This window comes from Pomacea canaliculata, linkage group LG3, assembly GCF_003073045.1.
Source record: "Pomacea canaliculata isolate SZHN2017 linkage group LG3, ASM307304v1, whole genome shotgun sequence".
Classification (NCBI taxonomy): domain Eukaryota; kingdom Metazoa; phylum Mollusca; class Gastropoda; order Architaenioglossa; family Ampullariidae; genus Pomacea; species Pomacea canaliculata.
Window position 1 is genome coordinate 37023917 of NC_037592.1, and position 22405 is coordinate 37046321.

Consider the following 22405-nt stretch of genomic DNA (forward strand, 5'->3'; position numbering starts at 1 on the left):
GGTGGTTGCAAACATTTCCTTATCATTGGCACTGCTTTAATCATACCTATTCATCACTGCATGTAGTTGCGGCCCTAAGCTCTCCATGGGGTGAAAGAACAAGAATTCATCATTGCCTGCTAATAATCAGGGTACTAATATGGCATAAAAATTTGTCCAATGTGAAACAAAGGGCAGGCTTTTTTTTTTAACATTAAAAAACAGGTCTGCATATTTAACAAAGTCAAGCATTAAGAATATTTGTATTCTTCTGCCAGTATTATATTCTACAAACTAGCTAAATTACCTGCAAACCATTTAAAAAAAAAAAAAGTATAGCAAAAGATTTTTAAAATCTTGTGATGTAGAACCTAGATGTCATTTCTCTCACCTTAGTCATTTCTCTCACCTTTATCTTGGATACTTCTTCTCAGTCAGCATTTCACTTATGTGACACCCCACTACCCCGACACACACAAAGCTGATGAAACTGTCGTCTTTAATGTCAAAATTATATCACAGGAAATGTAAAATTTACAACATGTAGGGCAAATATCCATGCATATACTCACACATCCAGACATGTTCTAATGCCACACCACTTTTGGAGAATTAAATTTCTACTTGGACATAGAAACAGACTAGCAATGCATGTAAATTTACAAATATTTTGACTACATTTTTGATTCTGTCAAGATTAGCTTCTAATATACTTACATATGGTAACATACACAACAAGAAATCCTGGGCATGTCCTATATATATATAAACATGATTGATAAGCTGCTGATGAATCATTCACATTGCTACATATATTCTGCTTGTTGGGGTGGGGTTTCCAGATACTGGTAACCTTGTCCAGGATAACAGCAATCATTCAATCCAATCTTTTTTTGCACTCGGTTAAAAGGGGATTTAAATGTGCCTTTTTTGCTGCAGTCATATCGTAAAACAGAACCAGAGTGACAGAAATTCTCTATCGGAAGTAGGAAAATATACTGGGAAAAAATCACAACATTTAAAAATGTGTACAGATATGCAAGTAAGGATTCAGGTTATGAGGTGTTTGCTATGGAGAACCATTGGTGCTATTCACAAATGTTTAAACAAAAATATTTAGGAAACGGTTACCTTATAGAAACATAATTTAATGATAAAATCAGTACACTAAGCAAATTTTATTTTTAAAAAAAAGCTTATTCTAAAACACCCAAGATGGTCACTAAAGAAAGCAAACATGTGGGAAAACATGTACAATACACAAATATCTAAAGTATTAGGCAATCTGGAAGTTTAATACTATTTCTGACAAAATCATGTCAGTTGCTTTGTTGGCAAAACTAATTCAAACTGGACAGTACCAAAGAAAAACTTTAACAAAATGCCCAGTGGAGCAGAAAAAGTTTTTCAAACGCAACAAAAGAAAATTTAGAAAGCAGAACATTTAACATGGATGACTTTCAAATCTGGATAATATGAGTAAACCATAAAAATACATGTATGTAATGGGCCCATGAGAATGAAAAACTGCAGGTGCAACCCTCGTGTTCTTCCCACTCCACAGATTAAAATGGGGGAAAAAAAAACCTCAAAAAGATTCCAATCCAAATCATAATCACTTCAAAACGCTGTTTTTCACCTTTACAGAATATGCCCATTACTCATTAATCAAAGTTCTGTTCTTTGTGGCAGCAAAACATCACCTAGAAACCACATTTCCTCGCAAAAATAAAATTGCACATAATAAACAGTTATTTTTTTAAAACTGAAACCAGTGACAAACTGGTTTGGTCAGCAACATCAAATCCTGTGAGCTACATTCATCAGGGAATGTACTTAAAAATCCCTCAGGAAAAAACTACAACATGAAACCGCAGGTGATGAAAAGGAGATTAAAAGTAAAGACTGGGCTATTGGGATGACAACAGGCACATTGCTAAAGTGTTGATTATAATACTGCTGAAATTAAACATTAAATGAGGCAGATGCCATACCATCTGCTGTCAGCTGTGAACATGCTGTACTGTAACTCGTATTTAATGTGTATAATGCCATCAGTTGTGAACATGGGATCATGTAATTGGTGATCAACTATGTGCCATAACAGACTATGCCCTCGATGCTATGTTCTATAAATTATATTTTCTAATTTCTGTACATTACATGATTATTATTGAACACAATACAGTTTCTTGTGATTAGTCAACTCCCTCAATCACCAACAACACAAAGCTCGTCAGCTGGTGTATAAATCCTTCCAGAACTATCATTGGCAAATGCCCATGCAGTCAACTGCTACCGTGTGGCACAACCTGTTTTAGAAAGTGTGGGCATTGCGGCAGACACCACATCCCAAGGCAAACTCCTCTCCTGTAGGGGGATGCTGAATGTGAAGGGGGCACTCTTCTCCCTCCAGCTGACGTCCACGAGGTCCTGAGCCATAGACAGATGCACACACACATATGTAGCAGATGAAGAAAGATCAATGACTTAAACTAAAAATTTGATATCCGTAATAATGTTTCAAATCATAAACTTACGATTCAGTAATGTAGAATGGGAAAACTGATGCACGGTTTCAAGGATGTTCATAATGAAAGTATGGTGTTCTCTGGCCATTACAAATTTTATCATTCTAAATGGTGATACAGTGATGGCTCACAAACTCCTATTTTTTTAAAGTAAAAAAAAGCAAGACTGACTGTTAACATGATTATTTAATACAAAAATGATGATTCAGTATTTAATACAAATTTGCTGCATCACTAAAGGTAGCAAAAATAGCCAATACACATGTACAATTTTGTAAAGGTTTATCTGCATAACTAATTTATCTTTTAAACCAGCAAAGATTAATGCTTCTAATTTCCAGGATGAGTGAAAAGTTAATGCCAGTTAAAAAAAAACAACAATATATCACCCAAATTATTCTTTTGAAGTATTCTTGTTTTATGACGAAGCTTTCACAAATTATTGCAACAAAAATATCAATAATTTGTCATCTTCACATTACATAATATTTAGTTCCTGAAGTGCTTTTTTCAAGGAATACAATTTTATTTCCAAACACATATGACTGACATTAGACTCCTGCCTGGCACCCCCTCTCTTTTCCTTCCCTCCCCTAACCCCTAGCCAACGACCCTTCCTCCACACAAGCATGCAAACAACCCAGTCATCTCTATAGATTTCACCTTTTTATCTGACTACACAAAGGTATTGTTACATTTCTTTGCTAGAGGACTCGCAGCTCTACAGTTCTGCAATCATGGCAACCTCACCTGCTGGGCAGTGTGGCAAACTCTTTTTGGGGATATTGGTGACATGCTGGAAGTCATCATGACAAGCATTGCAGAAGTGTGTTGTGCCAAAACAGAAGAAAACTGCCACAGAGCAGCAGTAGCGACACTTGTATTCCAGAAAGTCTGAGCCATGTTTGGGGCACATCTGGAAAAATTTAACAAACTCAATAGATTCAAAAGCTAATAACATTCAAATTTTGAGCAATGTCACTATATGCACCTGAAGCGAATTTCACAAACTTCCAACCTTTCAAAGACAAGCAAAAAAAAAAGTAGCCCCACCTGAGCCCTGGAGATGTCTGAACAGCCTCCACACACCAGTTCTTTGGGGTCATAGTCCTCCATGCCACCAAACTGCTCTTCACACCGCACTTCTCCTCCATAGTAAGCCTGCAGCATGTGCAACATTAGCATTTCCACAATTCCTTCTATATCACTAACCTTGTAATCAGCAAAACACAAGATATTTTAAAAATAAAAAATCTCTATGTCTGTTCATCACAACAAAATCTCTAATCTCAGTACAAAGAATATGTAGGATATGCAATACTGTATTTGTAATATATCCTACAGTATGTAGAAAAACCTACTTGGATGATACAGTAATTACAGAAGGATAGGCATAGGCTAACCCACGAAGGTGATACCAATAGAATCACTGTAGTTAATGTGAGCATAGATTTGACTTTATGCTCAGGTAAGATGTAACTAATCTGAATGGTTTGAAATCAAAGATGGCATTTATTTAATAAACCTACAAAGAAGAAGAAAGCAAAGCTCACGCCACTTTTGCCCACCTTTTTGCATTTGAAGCACACATAGTATGCATATCTGTCCATGGCAAAGGCTGTTGGATCTTGATAAAATCGGGCTCCAGGTGTTGTGATGGCCTCTGCCTTGTGAAGTCCTTCATACTCCAGTCGCATCAGTGCTTTGCGCTTGACATCCTCATACAGCTGGCGGATAGGGTCCAGAAGGATGCGTAGCACTGGATGCTGAATGTCATTCTGCAAGAATGATTTTGTCTAGATGACATCGGATGACAGTGAATGTCAGGATGAAAGAGACGAAATGCTATTAAAGCATGGATAGATACGCCACTAATTTGGACGCACAAGTGCTTACCTTACAAATGGGACAGAGAGAGAAGCCAAAGGTGATGCGAGGTCCAACCCAGCGCTTTTCAAGGATCATGCGAGTGCAGTGGAGATGGAACACATGGCCACATTTTAGCTGTAAGACAGAATTATGGCCAAAACTTGGTATGTTTAGTGCACATACACCCTATATGGATTTTTAAGAAGTCACAAACAGTACAAAATTAGAAGTAAATGGCTGTTTTAATTTTCATAAGCACAAAGAGCAGTAATAAGCAGAGTAGCCTTTATGCTTGAATTTTCTTTCTTATGCATTCCGAACTTTTCAACAGTTAGGCCCTATAGTCTTATGATTAGTCTCCTTCACCATAGAGTACCAGGTTGATGGTACAAGCCTTGCTTGAGTTTTATAACAGCATTAAGGGTTACCCCAGTTATCAAGAAAGTAAAGGCAGGAGAGAGAAGTGTTCAACTTTCCACATACCCTGCCCTCCCCACAGAGAACCACGCACACTATTGTAGCCATTTTGAGCCACAAGACCTTGACTTTAATGTCAAAATAAGGTGCTTTATTTGTAGAAATCCCTAGTTTGATCATTTTAGAGACTGTTACTAGTCTAAAATACACCCAAAGAACTGTTACTCTAGTATCTTGCGTGACTTCTCCCACCTACTCCCTTCTTCCATATGAAGTGATGTACATGAGGTAAATAGCTGGGGCAGATAATTCCTACAGTACAGCTGGGATATCATACATTTCTCTAAAGTAAGATACCATTTTACCTGAATGGCTGGGGCAGCAGACAATGCCTCTGTGAAGCAGATCATGCACATGTCATCAGCATCCTGTTTCAGTGCCTCCTGGTCTGAGGGGCGGCAGCGGTGAAGGCAGGGCAAGCATGGATCTTCATCCAAAATACCACCACAAGGATGGCCACACTCCAGCATTTTGATGCATGCCTCCTTGGCATGCGTCTGATTAAAAAAAGTAATAAAATAAAAAACATGCTAAGCTGAATACTATAAAAATTCAATGGGTTTGTTAGTTCATCTAAAGCAGGGGTAGGCAATTAATTTTCTCAAGGGGCCGCATGAAAAATTGGGATGGTTTTAGAGGGCCGGACTAATATAGTTAACTCAGTTTTACTCAATATTGTATATATAGTATATATACTGGCGGGCGGGCCAGCGGGCGGGCCGGTCAGAGACAGGAGGCGGGCCGGTCAGAGACAGGTGGGCCGGATCTGGCCCACGGGCCGCCCTTTGCCCAGGTCTGATCTAAAGCATAATGCAGCACAGGCCTTGATGATATGGAGAAGTATGTACTTCTTATATCATCTTCTTTTTCAAATCTTTACATAAAGTTTTGGAATTTGTTTCATCTCCTATACAAATTACAAGAACTTACTCACAAACTGACTGACAATGTGAATAGGTTTAAAATAGAGACAGCACTGAAAATAAAATGGTTAACTGCAAAACAGAGGTTGTACATAAGCAAAGCTTGGCTCAAGGAGGTCTACAACTTTAAGTACTTGGGAGCCACTATTCCCAAAGACGGCAGCTCTACAGCAGATGTCTGCATCAGGATCGTGACAGCAGCAATTACCAGACTGGACTGGATATGGTACAGTAATGCTGTCAGGGTTACTATCATGCACAACTGTATGTCCTTCATACTTCCAGTCCTGCTGTATGGATGTGAAGAATAGACTCTACCCACAACATTCTAAGATATCCTTCAGGGTACCTTGGATGGGTGGAGGTGGTACTGACATTATTGTAGACAAAGAAAGAATTGATCTGCAGACATAAAGGAGTGGACTAGTTGCTCTATGCAGGACCTGCTCACTCGTCCACTTGTTCCCCTTGATAACCAGTCCCAGCAAACTAACATAACCATTCATGTACTGGTATCGGTCAAGAGATGAATAAATGAAGCATCTGTTACAACTCCTACTGCCACAGTCAGCACTGTCTACACATGTGACAGTTTGCTCTCACCTGGCATGATTCATCGCTACATACACTGCCAATAGCAAGAAGACCTGTGGTGTTGGTACTGCCACAGAATCGGCAGGTGCCTGTGGCAGCATTAGGTTGTTGCTTACCTGCACACAATATTTTGCCTTTAATGTCATGAGCTCACAGAATAAGGGAGCATATGATTATGCCAGAAAAAATAAATAGTCAAATAACTGAATACCACTGCAACTTGTGATGTAAATATGATGTCTGGATTTCAACCATAAATTAACTTCCCCCTAACAAATATGTTCTGTCATAACAGCATTCTAAACCATCTTGACACTTTCTTTGAGAACAATGGAAATTTGCTGATGCCACTTAAGACAATTCCAAAGCACCTACCGACTCTAAATTCAATCATGGCTTTTAGTGTCTTGGAGTCTGCAAGGGCCATGACCCAGAACAGCTTGGTCCGGCCACACCCCTCATGCAAGTCAACTTTAATGGCTTCTTCCTCCTCTTTAAAAACCTAAAATAAATCACCAGCAGAATGAGAGTAATAAAAACACAATTTAGACACCTCTTTATCATATTTCTAGTGGCTTGAATTCTTTCCTCAAAATTTTCCTACCTTGCCAAGTGCTACATTAAAGCTGAAAAACTAGTGAACACAAAGAACCTTCAGGTGATGAAATTAGGACCAACAGATTTGCTAGCCATGACCACTAACCTGTCGCTGATGACCTCGCATGCGCTGAGGCAGGTGTAGGAAGCGGTCACAGTCTGCACATAAGTTGCCACAGTCGCCACACAAAATAATAGCTGGTGTGACATTGTCTTCATGGTTGTCACAAGTAGGCTGCAAGAGGAAAGATGGTGGATAAATGACCAGCATGTGAGGTTTCATGCATAATAATGTGCTGGTCCTTTTGCTCATCTTTTCAAAGGACTCATATTAGATGAAAAATTTGATTCATCTTGCAAACACGTACCCTGGGTTTTCCATGAGCAGAGTCAGGACTGCTAACCCACTCTCCAGATGACAAGCGCTCAACATGCTCTGGTCTCAAGACGCATAAGGAGGCAAGAGCCAGCCACAGCTGTCCAAAAATCCAAACACTCTTGAAGTTAGGCAGTTCTTTCAAGGCAAACATTGTTAGTTATCTCAAGTCAAACTCTGTCAAGGACTATTATGTATTTACTTCAACCTTTATTTACACCACACATTTTTTAACAAATTCCCTCAGGGTCTAATCTTTTTTTATAACACTATTAAGGGACTACCAAAAAGTTTCATACAACTGTACTGTGAGGATATTAGTTTCCAGGAATCTGCTCTCTAAAACTTTCAGAAAGAATAATAAGTAAATACTATCATCACCAGCCTATTTTGCACTTTCACTAATCTGCTGCTTAAAATACTTCATCATGGGAAAACTATACATTTTTCTCTTTTCATATTTCCTTTACTCTGCAAGTGTAATGTATAAACTGCACAACACCAAACACAAAAGGGGTTTATTTTGATTGGTACTTTAGTCTGAGTTGGTGTTTCAAAAAAAGGTTTAGGGTCTCACAGTGGGCAGCTGAGTGCAGGCCTGGGGATGACGCTGAGACTCATCCAGCTTTGTCAAATTCAGAATGGCTTCTGCTATAGCGGCTTTAGTGATGTGCGCCCAGGTCTCAGAAAGTTTTCCCTGCAATCATCGAGTTAATGATAAGCAGGAGTGAACCTCCATGAAATTTGTGAGGACCTCCATGAGCAAAACAAACCGAGCCTGCTCTCCCTTTCATCTCCACCTCCCCTCTTTCTTCCTCTTTCTTCCACATGCACACATATACATCCACACACACACACTACTCACGGCAGTCATATCTTGAATCAAAGAAATGATGCTGTTGGCCAGAGATGAAGAAAGAGTGCCCCTCAGCCACCATCGAGCTCCATTTGCTCTGTAAAAGTGAGAGCAGAAATCTGTTACAGCAACATTATGAAAGCAGTTGACTCACAGAGGCATTATAATATGAAGAATGTAAAATACCTTTTAAAATACAAAGTTTAATTAACTTTTAAAATGCAAAGTCTTAATTATCTTGACACATTTTTATAGAAGTTATTGCATGTCGTGTTATAACTATATATATAAATGCACACCATTCTAACAATCAGTTAACCCTATGAAATCTCATTTCAGTGCTAAAATTTGGACCAAGAAAGTCAAAAGTTGTTTTTTTTCTGTTCAAGCATGCACAAATGATTAAGCTATGGAGCTCAACCTTTCGTTTCAAATTCTCAATTTCAAAATCAGAAATCTATCCTCACATAAAATATAAAGTGGCTGAAGATCAACACCTACTTTGTTGATGCCACTCCTTCTTTTGGCATGCAATCAATCAAGGAACCCGTGAATAAAGTTTTTGTTGTCTCAATCTTGGTTTTTATCTGAACGATAAGTGCTTTGCTGATGCATGCCAAGAAAACGTCCAGGATTCCTGGTTTGTGAGGATCAAAGGATGCGTCCCCCTCTTCCCGTGAAGCTGCACTGACAATGCTGTAATCAGCAGGAGGGAGGGCTGGTACAGACAACAGGCTAGCCAAAACTTGGGGTTTGACGTCTGGCAGAACTCTTCGGAATATGGCCACGATCTGTTAAGTTCAAGGCATAAAAATGTTATTAATCCATGACAAAAATATCATGTAAACAAACTATTTACCAACTGCACTGGTTAAAATAACGCACTACTCCTTCGCTTCATTATCTAAACATTTAATTCTATTCCAGCCATGTCAAAACAAGAGGGAAAAGTCACAAAAAATTTACCTGTCTCTGAATGCGGGGAGAGGCAGTGTGCAGCAGAGAGAAAAGATCTGGATGAGACTGTACTGCTGCACAAGGTAACGTCTTCCAACAGGGGATCCACTAAGAGCTTCCACCATGGACAGCAGCTCAAAGCAGTACACATCCGACCCCCTACCACCAAACATGCAATCATAAGCTCAGTCTGAAAAACCCTGTTGCAAGCCTTTATCAAACAACCTTATTCTGAGCATACAATTTTAGCATTACTTTTAAGACACCTGATGACATGATGTTAGGTTACCACACTTAAATTCCAAATAAATTGCTGGTGAGTCGAAGCTTTCCACTATTGCATTTCACACTTTTCCTTATTCCGCTATAAAATTTTGATAACTGTTGTGGGCGCAGAAGCAAGTGTTTGGCACTCCCTTTTTCGGTTTGCAACTGTTTTTCTTTCTATCTTAACCAATCAACGATTCATACAGCAATCCTTCTATGCTTTTGCCACCAAGGAAATTATCTCCCATTCCTATGCCAAAGGAACTTCTTAGTTTCTAAAAGTTCAGACTTTATATCCCACAGCACCACATTTTTTCAGCTGTTTGAGAATTCATTTTGAAGCTGTCTACTGTTTTAATACATTAGCCCCTAACAATAAGCTCTTTTAAGCATCTTCAAGTTGGTGGCGAACCTGATGAAGTGACTTCCATCAGTGGAACAAAATGACCCCAGCACTGACCTGTCATCTTCCATGTAGTCTATCCTACATTCACAGCTTTCCCACTCCTCTCTGACACGAGCAGACTCTTTGCGGATACCTTGCACTATGTGGGAGCACACCTGCAAATCAAAATAAAAGACTAGAAAATTCCTGCTTCATTACACTCATTACCACATAGAGAAACCAACTGAACACATTTCTGCTTCACTTTTGCAAGATCATCAGCATTAGACAAGCCCTTTATTTGTTTGTTGTGACTTTTATCAGCAAAGTTTCTTCAACTTTAACAGAAGTAGGGAAAAATCTTGGTTTCAAATACCATTGTGACAAACCGAAGAACAATGATGTCTTCTTCCCCATGTTTCAGGTAAATAATCTTAATATCATATTTACAACTGAAGTGCCACATCACTTTCCATCATGCTGCAATCAAATTTTAGTCCACATGAAATACATTTTACACAAAATTCACACACAGATTTCAGGTGCTAAAGTTTTAAGACCAAATACCTGCTTTTGTAGGTGAGAGAGCTTGTTGCGACTGAAGAGGATGGATACCATGTGTTCTTTGAGGTCATTGTCAACATCCATGCCATCAGTTTCATCCTTCTTATCCCACTCTTCTGCTGCCGATGGTGCTGGCACATTGAAAATGAGACGCCCAAACACCTGTCAACAAACGCTCACCACATCAAACATCCACCATGAATTTTTTAAATAGGCTAGCTTCTCTGATTTGTCAATCCGATGACTGTTGGCTGTTACACTATAATATCATTTAAAATAACTGAACACACATATTTGTGGTTACAAAGGAACAAATAAAAAGAAAAGTAGTCCATGACCTATAAAATAAACAGTCCAAATTTCTTCTAAAATGAATCAGACCTGCGAAGTAAGGATGCGGAAGACTTTTAATGTTTCAGCTTCACAGTTGTCCTGCTGGATCTGAAATGATGTTTTCTTGACAGGCACGGTGCAGTCCTCATCCTGTACTGTTCCCAACACCTTGACTTGCCGCACACGAAGACTCTGATCAGGCCCCTTCAGCTCCACCTGAATCTGGCGTCGCCTGTCAGGGGGGATCGTGCAACTAATCCACCCAGCAAATCGTGCTTCCACTTCAATCTGTGAGGAAGGATGGTATGAGTATCTAGTGTCTGCCATAATAGGGCAACATAAACTTTTGGCTGCTTTATTAAAAAGAAACCAATCAAATAATGTGTACTTCTGACCATACTTAATTATCAACTGTCAATGATTTTTTTTTTTTGTCTGTGATGTTATGTTCATGTTTGCTAAAGAATTCATATTATCAAAATGTATCTTCTATCCAAGAGAAATTTTAGTCACACAATTCAAAAGCTGCATATAATTATTTTATCTTTGTAAAACATCAAATAATGATAAATTTTATTGACTGCACAAATTCATGAAAGCACACAAGATGTGCTTTGACAATTCTTGTAATAACCATCAACAAATTTATAAATATTTGTCTTTCCACTAAGAAGAACTAAAACAGCTACTTTTAGTAGGGAACTCCACTGGTGGGCATATTCTTGAGTGCACTTACAGTTTATCTGTGGATTACACTAAGCTGGTGTACTGGGGATCTGAAATACACTTACCGAACGGATCTTTTTCAGATCATCACTTCCATGGCCAGCACTGAATGAAATGTTGCTCACTTTGTTCTGTGCACAGGTGCAACACACACACATATATATAATGAAGACAGTGTAATAAAAGCACAACATTAAGTACAACAGTTTTAGTAAAGGCAGGAACAATCATAAAAATGATGTGCAGAAGCATATTTAGTTAATACTAAGGTGTTTTTGTCCCATACAATCAATAGATAAATAATCAAGCAGATAAATTCCAAAAAATGTTGATAGTAAGAGTGAAAAAACAAATGCAGTAAGAGCTACAAGATAACAAAGCCTCACTGCCAGATCTCTGGAGTTGTCAATATGGATATAAATGACAGATGGGTTGGACTTGTTGGAGCAAACAATGGTCAGAATCTTCACTCTATTTCTGTCTTCATCTCCACTCTCCCAAAATGTCTCTGTAGAATTGTCTGTTGACAAGCATGTTAGTCAATCTATTATCCCCTCTGTGGAACTGTATGTTGACAAACATGTTAGTGCATTATATTATCATTCATCTCCAAAAAAAGTGATGGGTACATACATGTGTGTAGAAGGGCACATACTTGGCAGCATTTTTTAAGCTGTTAAATTGTTAATCTGAAAGTGGACAGTCTGCAAGTTTGCAGGAAAACTTTGTTAATATGCTGATACACATGAGAAAATATGTGCTTGTGGACACGGTAAATAAGTTACCCGAGAGACTTCCAATCATAGCCTGTCTACTGGAGGCCTTGATGTCAGCAGCTGGAGTAAGATCCTTCAAACAGGACACACTGTACAGGACCTGTTGACAAGCACAGCAAAGAACAAACTTACAGAACATTAGAATCACTGACATAGACTCATGCATAACTGTTTGGCATCTCATGTGACAACACTTCCACCTATGAATATGGCTTGTTTGATGTCAAAATACTGATGGTGTTACCTCTACTTGATACAGCCTTCTTTGTCAAATAATCGTCTAACAGCAACTTACTAATCAATAGGGTAGGATGTCATCTGCTAAGTTCTTGACATTTCTGTCTCCTGCTTATGTGTAGTACACAAAAGAGTTTTCTCAACTTTCCTGTTTTGGTTGTTGGAGCACCCTGAGATTATGAATAACAGTGTGCAACAGAATCAGGGCTGTCCAGAGAAATTGGGAAAAATATGGTGTTGTCACCATTCTAGTATCATAAACAAGTTCATAGTGTCATTAACTAACTACGCTGTCACAAATCATTAGTCAATGCTACCATCATTAGCAGTTCACACTGATCTAATAATAGCGTTACAGCTCCAAAGTAACAATCATAAATAACCGCTATCAGTGCAGAATAAAAACTCAGTAACTACCAGTATTAAATCAAAGTCCATATTATGACACAGTCATCGTACTCCTATCATCTCACCAGGGATGGATCAATGTCATGATACAGTCATAGTACCCCTATCTTACCCCTATAATTTCATTTGGAGAATTAGTGTCATGATACAGTCAACATACTCCTATTGTTTCATCTGTAAGAATCAATGTCATGATTCAGTTATCGTACTCCTATAATCTCACCAGAGATGAATCAATGCTGCTATCATCATTTTCCTCTTCTGACTTGCTAAGGATGCGTGAAATGTTGCTGAAGACATGGCTCTCATGTAGAAACTGGTGGTCAGACTGCATGAAGCGAAGACAGTAGCACTGCACTGCCATGTGCTGTCAAGTGGCATTGCAAGAAGACAGTTCAATGGTTTTCAAGCATAAAAATTATCTATCAATAAGACAGTATAGTCAAACAGAGAAACAGAGATGAAAGACTGGCAGACAGGCTAACCATTTCACAACAGTAAGGTGGTTAAAGCATCAAAAACTAAGAAACAAAAAACCCATACCACAATAAAAAAATATAACTTTCTTATTCCTAGCACCAAGCAAATGGTAAAACAGTAAAAAAATAAAGGGAAAAAAGAATATATATTGATTCATTAGCATGTGTCCTTTTTCACATGCTTGAGTATAACTGACCTGCAATGCAGAGCCCATTGGAAGGTGTAGCATGACATCGCTGACAGTCTGTAGCAAGGTGTGGAATGTTTCTGGCAGTGGAGCCACTGCCTTGCCAGCCACACATATGTCTGTGAGTGGGTGCTCACACAATGGCAACTCCTGTAAATATGTTTCACTGACAGCATTATAAAACATGAACATTACACAATTCATGATATTTTCAATAAGCAGATCAATAGGACAAGATGTATTTCTACTGAGTTAAATAAAGGGATCGGTGCACTAAATGCTTTTTTGACACTCCCTTATGTAGGCACCACCTGTGAAACATTTAAGCCAATCACTAGTTAGCAACCCTCCTTTGCTTTTACCACTTAGGAACTTGTTTTGAAAAGATCAAGAGAATGTTCACAATACAAATATATATATAAGGTTGTACTGCTGGTTCTAATTCCAACCTGTCTGTGTAAACCACAATGCTGCATTTTTATGTGTGCTCTGAACTGTGGTTTTTTTTTTCTCCTGGTTGAAGTCTACTTACCTCCTGGTCCTTCTTCTCCCGCTTTTCTTTATCAGCATCTGCATTCTCAGTTGGCTCTTCCTCCTCATCAGTGGAAGGCATCAATGAAACCACAAAGAACCATATAAGGTCATGAAGAGAGGTTTGTTGAACCACCGTCCGCAGCAGCCAGTTAAAGGCCTGTTGCAAAAGATAAGTTGCATAAAATGTCAAGCAAAACCATCAGACAACTGGAAAAGAACAAGACCCCCATAGAAACTGTTAGCAGTTAAAAACAAGATGCCAAGATATCCAACCCTTCAGGAATTACTGTTTACCCTGTGACTATGTCTGATACATTCTAAAGAAAAAAGCTGCAGCCATTTTCAGTTTCTGTTTATAATGCCCCAGGTTTTATCCCCCTGTTTGCTAGCAACCCCACATTCAAAAGATCTCACTGTGGGTCACTGATCTGTCACAAGCTGAGTGGATCTTTTCCCATCATACAGCTCACCTGCATAGCAAAGACTCTGCAAGCAGCCTTGCGTAGTGCCTGCCTCATTGCCAACTGCAGTCCTTCCAAGTCATGACGCTGGACTATGAACTCCATCACGGGCCTCTGCAAAGCCCGCTCACCATTGGCCCTCATGCTACGGCTTCCATCCACTGAACTGATGAGGCGTGTCATGGCCTGGGATGGATGTTTCAATAATGACACTCCCCCATCTGTTAGCAGAAAAAAATACTATTATGCTCTAGTGATTTCCACTCCCTACCACTATTTGACAGCGCCAATCCAAGTCAAGCTGTTAACTGGTTCCCTCTGTATCACATCAGCAAAAGTTTGGAAGAACAAGAGTTCAGCACACCTGACACACCTCCACTGTTGTTACGGCGCCGTGACGACACTGACACAGCCCGGTGAAGCACAAACTCACGATCTCCATTCTCTTCCTCTGAAGCATACTCTGAGACGCTGCGATGGAAGGACTTTTTGTGGTTCTCCTGCTCACTCTCTGGGCTTGTTCCAGCACTTTTCACAATAGGTTTGGTGTCCATAACTGGAGTCTGCAGCTCCTAGAGTAAGAACACAAAAAGTGACATCAAAAGGTTGGAATTCAATAAGTGACGGATGGAAACCTTGCCACAAGAAGGGCCAGTTGCAGATCCAAGCTAGGTAGCCAAGGATAACAACCAATATTTGAAGGATGAAGGGGGAAGAAGCAAGGAAACAGGTAACCTGACTCCCTAAACCATTGGCTCAAGCTTCTGTGAGCAGCAGACTGGGAGCTCCAAACGTTTGCTGCTGTCGTTTTCTTGTTTAAATAGAAGATCTCATGTAATACAAATAGGAACCTAAAATACTTGAAACCTAGTAATAAATAATCATTCAGCTAAAGTCTATTGTCTAGTAACACTACCAAGTAACGAATACTCATTCGATTGAGCTCTGTTGTCTGGTAACACCTTTTATGCTTTGCTGGTTACTAATTTACTGTTTCCCCTCACATATCTGGGACTTTCTTAACTTGCTCCCCTCCATTTGGTTGCAAAATTTATCAGACTGGGACAGTGCTTCACTTTCAAATAATAGTTTCAACATCACTAAGAGCACAAATCAAAATAACTATTTTTGCAGCATTAAGGAACAAATTTATATTTATTATTGATAAAACTAACACTCACTTTTGTCTCCTGCAAAATGTGTGAAAAGGGACGAACATCCTGTCCCAAAGATCCTGACCTTGCAAGGGGACTATGTCGTGGCTCTGTGGGCAGTCGTGGTCGGTAGGGCATTCGTCTTGAGGAAATGCTTAGAGACCCTGACCTCACAAACACTCGCTCATCATCATCAATCAGGAAATCTTCTGCAAAGGCTGAGTCTGAACTGTGAGCATTGTGGATGTTCAAGTACTGAAACGGCACAGGTGGGAAAGGCTCTAGCTCAGTTCCGGCTGTCTCACTGACAGATGGCAGGCAATATAGACCAGAACTAAGACTGAGAACAGACAGGTATGGTGGTTTCTTGGAGTTATGCTTGGGCAAGGATATTCCAGAGGCAGAAGCCAGATCCAGCAAAAACATAGCATTGTTTTTTAGAACAAGATGTGCCTCCTGTTGTGATGCCAGCAGTGACTGACGTCCCTGACCTCCAAGAACTCCAGAGCCTGACTTCTTTTTTGACTTTCTTGATTTGTCTTTCTCCTTCTGTGCATGGCGTTTCTCTCGCAGGTACTTTTCTCGGCATTTGTCGCACATCAAGTACCAGCTGCTTCCCCCCATGCCTCCCTCGCCGCAGTTACCTGCCCATCCACCACAGAAGTTGCCGCCACTGTTGTATCCCTTGCCGCATGCATGCCGACCGCACCCTGGATGACACTGTCGCATATGATATGTCACTGGGTTGGGGAACAAGCCCCCGCAGAGCTCGCACATTGTCTCTCGGTCCTGTCCTCCATGAGCAATGACGGCAGCACGCTCCACTGCAGCGGCAGCTGCTGCTGCTGCTCCATGATCCAAGGCCCCACCACCTCGTCCTTCAGCATGAACACCCAGCATGTGAGCAACGGCATCTCCAAAGAAACAACCTTTCAAGCCTTTACCATCTTTCTTTCGCTTGCTCTTCTTCTCTTTTTTCTCTTCATCTTTCTTCTCAGCTTTCTTCATGCGGGCCTGCACAGCTGGACTAGGAAGAATGATTTCCTGGCTGATGATCTGGATGAAGTACACAAATCACAAGTCATAAAAGAGGGCATAAAATATACTTCTTCTAGACTAAATTCTAGTTATTGTGGGGACCAAAATTAACACATTTAGCTGATGGGATATAAGTCATGTTAGCAACTGGAAGAAATGTATATTTTAAATCTTTTAAACTACCCCCTACTGAAAATAAGAGTACATCTTTTTTTCCAATTTGGTGTTTTTGACTGGAATAGCTTTTTTCATGAAAAACAAAAGAAATATTCATACAAATAAATTTTATTCTACTAAGAATTAAAGACATTTTTTTTAGCCCTGATGCTCGTGAACAATTCAAGTGGCGATGAGAAAAATGAGCTACATGAATTTTGAAAATGCTTTTTTAAAGTCAAAATGTGTAATAGTTTACAAATGGTTTTTATGACGTTTGATTTAAAACTAACAACAGGACTTGCTAGCAACAGTACCACGAAGAGTAATTTTAGTTTTCCACTGCCACAAAAAGATATTATAACTGATATAAAGTGCATCCGTTGAGTTAATGCAGGATTATTACTGATACACTGAATGGCACTTGCTTTAAACTGAAATGATTTTTTGTCAAAAACATTTATTAAAATGCATTTAAAATGCGCACAAATTCACTGAAAAATATATGCAAACCTTTGCTAAAAACAAAAGAAGACTGAAGCAAATTCTACCTCTTTATATAATGGGAAACCTGCCTCCTCAGCACTGACCTTAAGCACACTCACAGACAGTTCCTCCCAAAAATACACCAGATGCTGAAGTGTGGGGGGTAAAGCAGTCTCCTCCTTTCCACCTCCCAATCCACCGTCCTTTACCTTGTCAAATTCAAAGTCTGGCAGCTTCATGCCACCAACACCTTCAGATCTGACTCTTTCCACCGGACGACGTGGAGGGGTTACATTAAGAGGTGTCTTTTCTCCTGGAAACATGGATTCCATGTCTGTTGCATCTTGAATCTGTTACAAAAAAACAAAAAAAATTCATAAAATGAAAATACTTTTACATCATAGCTATTGCTTGATGTTACTGTCATAAAACAACAGAATAAGCGTGAAAGCTTATTTCAGTCTTAAATCAACAAACTTATCCTTAAAAAAAAAAAAAAAAAAAAGAATAAGAAAGCATTTTGTGTCAAGAATATGAAACGGACATGACTTGCCTGGGGCTCCAAGTTAAAGCGAACCCTTGTCTCATTTATGTTCCCATGCCCAAGGCCTCTTCGCTCTCGACTGTCTCGCTTCTCCTTGCTGGAGTCTGTGGCATGTCGCTGCCGTACTTTATCTTGCTCTTGTTTTTTGCCCTTCACAAACTGAGACATTTCCTTCGTCAAATCTGGATGGAACTTTAAGAATGAGGCACAGGCCATTCCATCATGAACAATTCCTTCATGCCACATGAAAGCTGCAAACACAGCTCGCATGCACTCCGCCACAGATGGAGACAATGCCTGTAGTTCAAGGGGAAAAAAAGTATTATGTCAGATTCCTCGTTTTACCCAGCTTAAATCTTGTCTTCTGCGACAAGGACAAAATACTATAATGAACAGAGAAGTCTTTACTATACTGGAGCAAGCAAGTCTGCAAAAAGCATGAGAGCAAATGTGAATATGGGAAGTTTGTAAGTGCATATAAGTGTCATGAACCAGTCCATGCACCAGTCTATTTTAACCCTGAAAGACAGTGATGTGTGCGATAGAAACTTGTCATTTAAAATTTTCCCATGGGGCTCCTTAAAAATGCTTATGAATAGTCTTTTTGTAAATAACAACAGTATTGCGGCATAAATGACATTATTTTGTCTGAATGATATTTGATACAAGGGAGAGAGAATCATTAAGCAGTAATGAGAAGAGCCTGAAGTGAGAATGTTGGATTTAGGAGTGAAAGATGTGTTGTTTTAACCTGGATGCAAAATGCTGAGATGTTTTTCTTTCATCATAATATTGAGGAAAGTGGAGCCAATGCTGAGACATTGTGACTAAACTGGTTTATAGGGACCAGAAGAATGCTTTGCAGTCTGTGGTTGTGTTATTTCAATGTTACATTATTAACTGTGTTAATATCTTGAGGATATTTTTAATCAACAATATTTATCAACAATTAATTAACAATATTTAGATTAATAAAAGAGGTTAACAAGATCAAGAAAAGAAAGAGGTTAACAAGATCAAGAAAAGAAAACAGATACCCTGAATTCTTATGCTAGGATGCTTTGAAGTCTTTCAAAATGCTTTTAACACTGTCATTTACTTTATTATGACAAAGGGACAGAGAATGTAACTTCAACAATGACTTTCATCTAGAATCTTCCTACAACAGTGTACAATTTAAATATGGAACCTTGCCGAAGACAAAGTCTTACAAGTATCTTTGGCAAATTTCTCTATCCCCATTTCATGAACAAAGAGGGCAAAGTTCTCTCCACACACACCTGCTTTACAGGCTCTCGAGCACGCTCAAGAATCAAAGATGCTGATGATGACCGTGTCCGTGTGTATGGTACATCTCGGGCTGAAGGAGATGAGGCTCTCTCCCTCTTACTGCGAAGTTGTTTACCCCTGTCCTTCCTTCCAGCTTTTGGAGACAACCTGTAAAACATCAGAGAGTAAGACAAAGAAGCAGATTAGAGAAAGTATGTGACTCACAAATAAAAGCAAAGAGACACAAGACATGATTTTAAATCAAGCTTTAACAGAAGCGAAAAAGGTGGGGAAAAAGAGAAAGAGGAGGAGTTATAAATAACATCATAAAATTTTTATTTGAAACCATCATGTTGAAGCCAGCATGTTTATGGAAGGGCATAAAACAGACCATGAAAAGTTCATCAGGTCATTTTGTCCCTTGACTAGAATTAGTCATTTGTGGGAAGCACATGGATAGATGTGGCACCTGACAAGGCCTGCCACTCACACCTGTGTTAAGCGATGGTAAAAACATCCTTTGCAGGATGACCAGTCCACTCCTTCAGGGTTGTCAGCCAGTTTTTGGTCTGGCATTGACCTCCATCCAAGGTACCTTCAACAGTGTTGTGCCTGGTCACATGGCCCAACCAGACCAGCTTTTGCCACTTGACTGTACATGTATATTAGAACTATCTGTCAATATGTTGGTCTTCACTCCAATGTACATTGAACTGTCTGTAAATATGTTGTAAGGTCTTGCACTGGTGCTTACTATCAGATTGATGTCTGCAAAAAGTAAGTTGCAAATCAGCCTTCCACTGACAGAAATGGAAATGTGATGGTCTTTGAGGGTTTCACGCATGATGTTCTTTAGGAAAATGTTGAACAGCATGGATTATAAAGAGCACCCTCAATGGAGGCCTATTGCTGTGTGAAAGTTCAGGGAAAGACAGGAAAAAACCCACGAGAAATGTGATACTGTAGCACATACCTGACAGCCATTTCATCTTTGGGAGATGACCCAATGTTAAAGTTTGCTGCTATCTGTCCTGAAGACTCCCCTGCTGCACGGGGAGGGCTGGAGCCAAGTGACCCAAACTGTGCATTTGATAGAGACCCTCGACGGCTGGGGCTGGAAAAAGCAGCAAAACGAGGTAATGTTCTTCTAAACATCCAATGCTGAGGTCTTTCATGAGCATGAAACTGTTTGACTATACTCAAGGTTTCTGTAGAGATAAGTGTGAGTGACTAGTGGAATCTAAAGGATTTCAGCATTATTTTTATATTTGTTTAATCTAGAGCACGTCTTTCAAAAATTTCATCCAATAGTCATTGTCAAGTTTTTTATTTTAATATTTATCTATTTTTAACTAAACCTAGCTTTGAAAAGTGATCCAAGTAAAATTGTAAACCATCGCTGCTTCACTCCCAGAAGCAGTAAAATAAGGGATTCTTACCTTCCAGTTCTGACAGGCGAGTTAAAGCGAGGACTGCCAAAGCCCAGAATGCCTCCAACAGCTCCTTCACCTCCTTCTGTTATGGTGGCATCTGATCTCAGGCCTGGAGGTGAAAGTGAGGACCTCTCAAATGAATTGTCCTTCTCCAGCTTGCCTCGTTGGTTGCGTGGTGGCATGGGACTGGAGGGAGGAGTCTGGTATGTCTCATGTTTTGTCAGTGTCCCTTTTGGAGATGGTGTAGTTGATCCTCGACGGCTATCGGACGATGTTGCTGGAGAGGCTGAGCGGGAAGAGCCTTGTGCACCAAGTCAACCAGTGAGAATGTAGATTTCAAATGAAAGAACAAGCAGTCATGATGCAATTTAAACATGGCATGCCAACTAACATTTTCAAAAGCTAAAGCACAGATCTTTTAAAACTAAGAGTGGGGAAAGATAAATTTGTTTAATAAATTGTCATGGAAAGTATTTAACCGCACAAAACCAAATTTTTTTCTCTCCACATATATGCTTGAACATTCTCCCTTCCAATAATATGCAGCAGGTACTCACCAGTGGCTTTGGGACTGGAACTGCGAGAAGATTTTTTAGGCGAGCCTGGTGGGGATGGTTGTGGGGTTGGTCCATTCCCATTTGCTCTGCTTTCTCCTGTGACATATCATTTTTGCAACATCATTTAGCAGACAAAGATTCATTTACAAAAATACTGTCACCACTACAAGTCCAACAAGTCTTTTTCTGTGATTGAAAGGAATTATAATTACTATAATTTGATGGAGTTTCAAGAACTGTAATGGTAATGATTTTACTGGCAATATTTGTTATATTTTCCACAAGAAAACCAGTGTGTGTACAAAAACTCACATCTACCCACATGCATTCACATAGACAAGAATATGCCCACACAGAATGTGCACAAGCATGCATGCACATGGACATGATAAGTGACCAATTGTGGTACTTGCACACATGTATGCATACTATCAGAGCAACATTTTTTTTATACTCCACACAGGCACATAAAATATACATTAGTTGATATATTTTAAAGGATAATACATGCAGATAAAGAATGACAGGGCAAATGATTGTTCATGCAGTTGGGAAGAGAGGAAGCAGAAATCAACAGGGTATATTTACCTAGATAACAACATTTATATTCATATTGATAAAAATAAAACGTTAAAAAATATTTTTAACTGGAGAAATTTCACACTAAAACTAGAAGACTGCAAGAGAATGTGACACCTCTGACAACAATAAAAATCTGTTTCTGTTTCACCCAAACAAAAACTTTCAAATGTTCCTGAGATATACATCTTGCCAACTTACTGACAAGTGCTTCCAATTTCTTTGAACTTGGAAAATGGTAGCTGGGAAACAACAGCTTAGGCTAAAAGGTCTAAATCTAACAAGAGGCTCTTCACGTGGGTTTTCACAGTAGACACAGACTGTCCTTTCAATATCTCTCTCATACTTAGCCTTGTCTGTGCAACAGCATTTTATGCCATGGGGGAAGGCACGCAGAAAATAAGCAACAGATAATCAAATATTAGTGGCAATAAGAAAGTAAAAAATACATAACAAATAAAACAATCTGGCACTGAAGAAATAAGACTTTACTTTAGAAGTGCTACTTTATCAGTGACAACACCTGTTCATGTGTGTATGTGAAGGTGTGCGAATGCATAAATAAGTGCACAAGGACACCATGTGCATGTATAAACAAAATGAGCAAAATCTGCAATCAAGCCATGCACACAGTAAAATCACTTTCTAAATTTTCTCCTTCACTTAAATTTC

The 22405-nt window shown here is 39.4% G+C and overlaps 1 protein-coding gene across 1 annotated transcript in view; it reads right to left on the minus strand.

The window, feature by feature from the left end:
- Nucleotides 1–461: 461 nt before the first annotated feature.
- The window catches only part of LOC112560664 (E3 ubiquitin-protein ligase MYCBP2-like), a 55495-nt gene continuing 33551 nt past the window's right edge, over nucleotides 462–22405 (minus strand). Inside the window, 33 exon segments of the mRNA XM_025232669.1 lie at nucleotides 462–2412; nucleotides 3261–3426; nucleotides 3564–3671; nucleotides 4079–4288; nucleotides 4407–4514; nucleotides 5162–5353; nucleotides 6383–6489; nucleotides 6749–6875; nucleotides 7077–7205; nucleotides 7339–7446; nucleotides 7924–8043; nucleotides 8212–8299; nucleotides 8704–8993; nucleotides 9169–9218; nucleotides 9221–9318; nucleotides 9887–9987; nucleotides 10379–10537; nucleotides 10757–10996; nucleotides 11500–11565; nucleotides 11821–11954; nucleotides 12220–12310; nucleotides 13079–13222; nucleotides 13532–13672; nucleotides 14055–14213; nucleotides 14527–14738; nucleotides 14882–15089; nucleotides 15699–16727; nucleotides 17456–17701; nucleotides 17905–18192; nucleotides 19176–19332; nucleotides 20138–20278; nucleotides 20604–20898; nucleotides 21155–21250. Of these exon segments, the coding sequence (XP_025088454.1) occupies nucleotides 2297–2412; nucleotides 3261–3426; nucleotides 3564–3671; nucleotides 4079–4288; nucleotides 4407–4514; nucleotides 5162–5353; nucleotides 6383–6489; nucleotides 6749–6875; nucleotides 7077–7205; nucleotides 7339–7446; nucleotides 7924–8043; nucleotides 8212–8299; nucleotides 8704–8993; nucleotides 9169–9218; nucleotides 9221–9318; nucleotides 9887–9987; nucleotides 10379–10537; nucleotides 10757–10996; nucleotides 11500–11565; nucleotides 11821–11954; nucleotides 12220–12310; nucleotides 13079–13222; nucleotides 13532–13672; nucleotides 14055–14213; nucleotides 14527–14738; nucleotides 14882–15089; nucleotides 15699–16727; nucleotides 17456–17701; nucleotides 17905–18192; nucleotides 19176–19332; nucleotides 20138–20278; nucleotides 20604–20898; nucleotides 21155–21250 (5924 nt within the window). The 3' untranslated portion in view covers nucleotides 462–2296.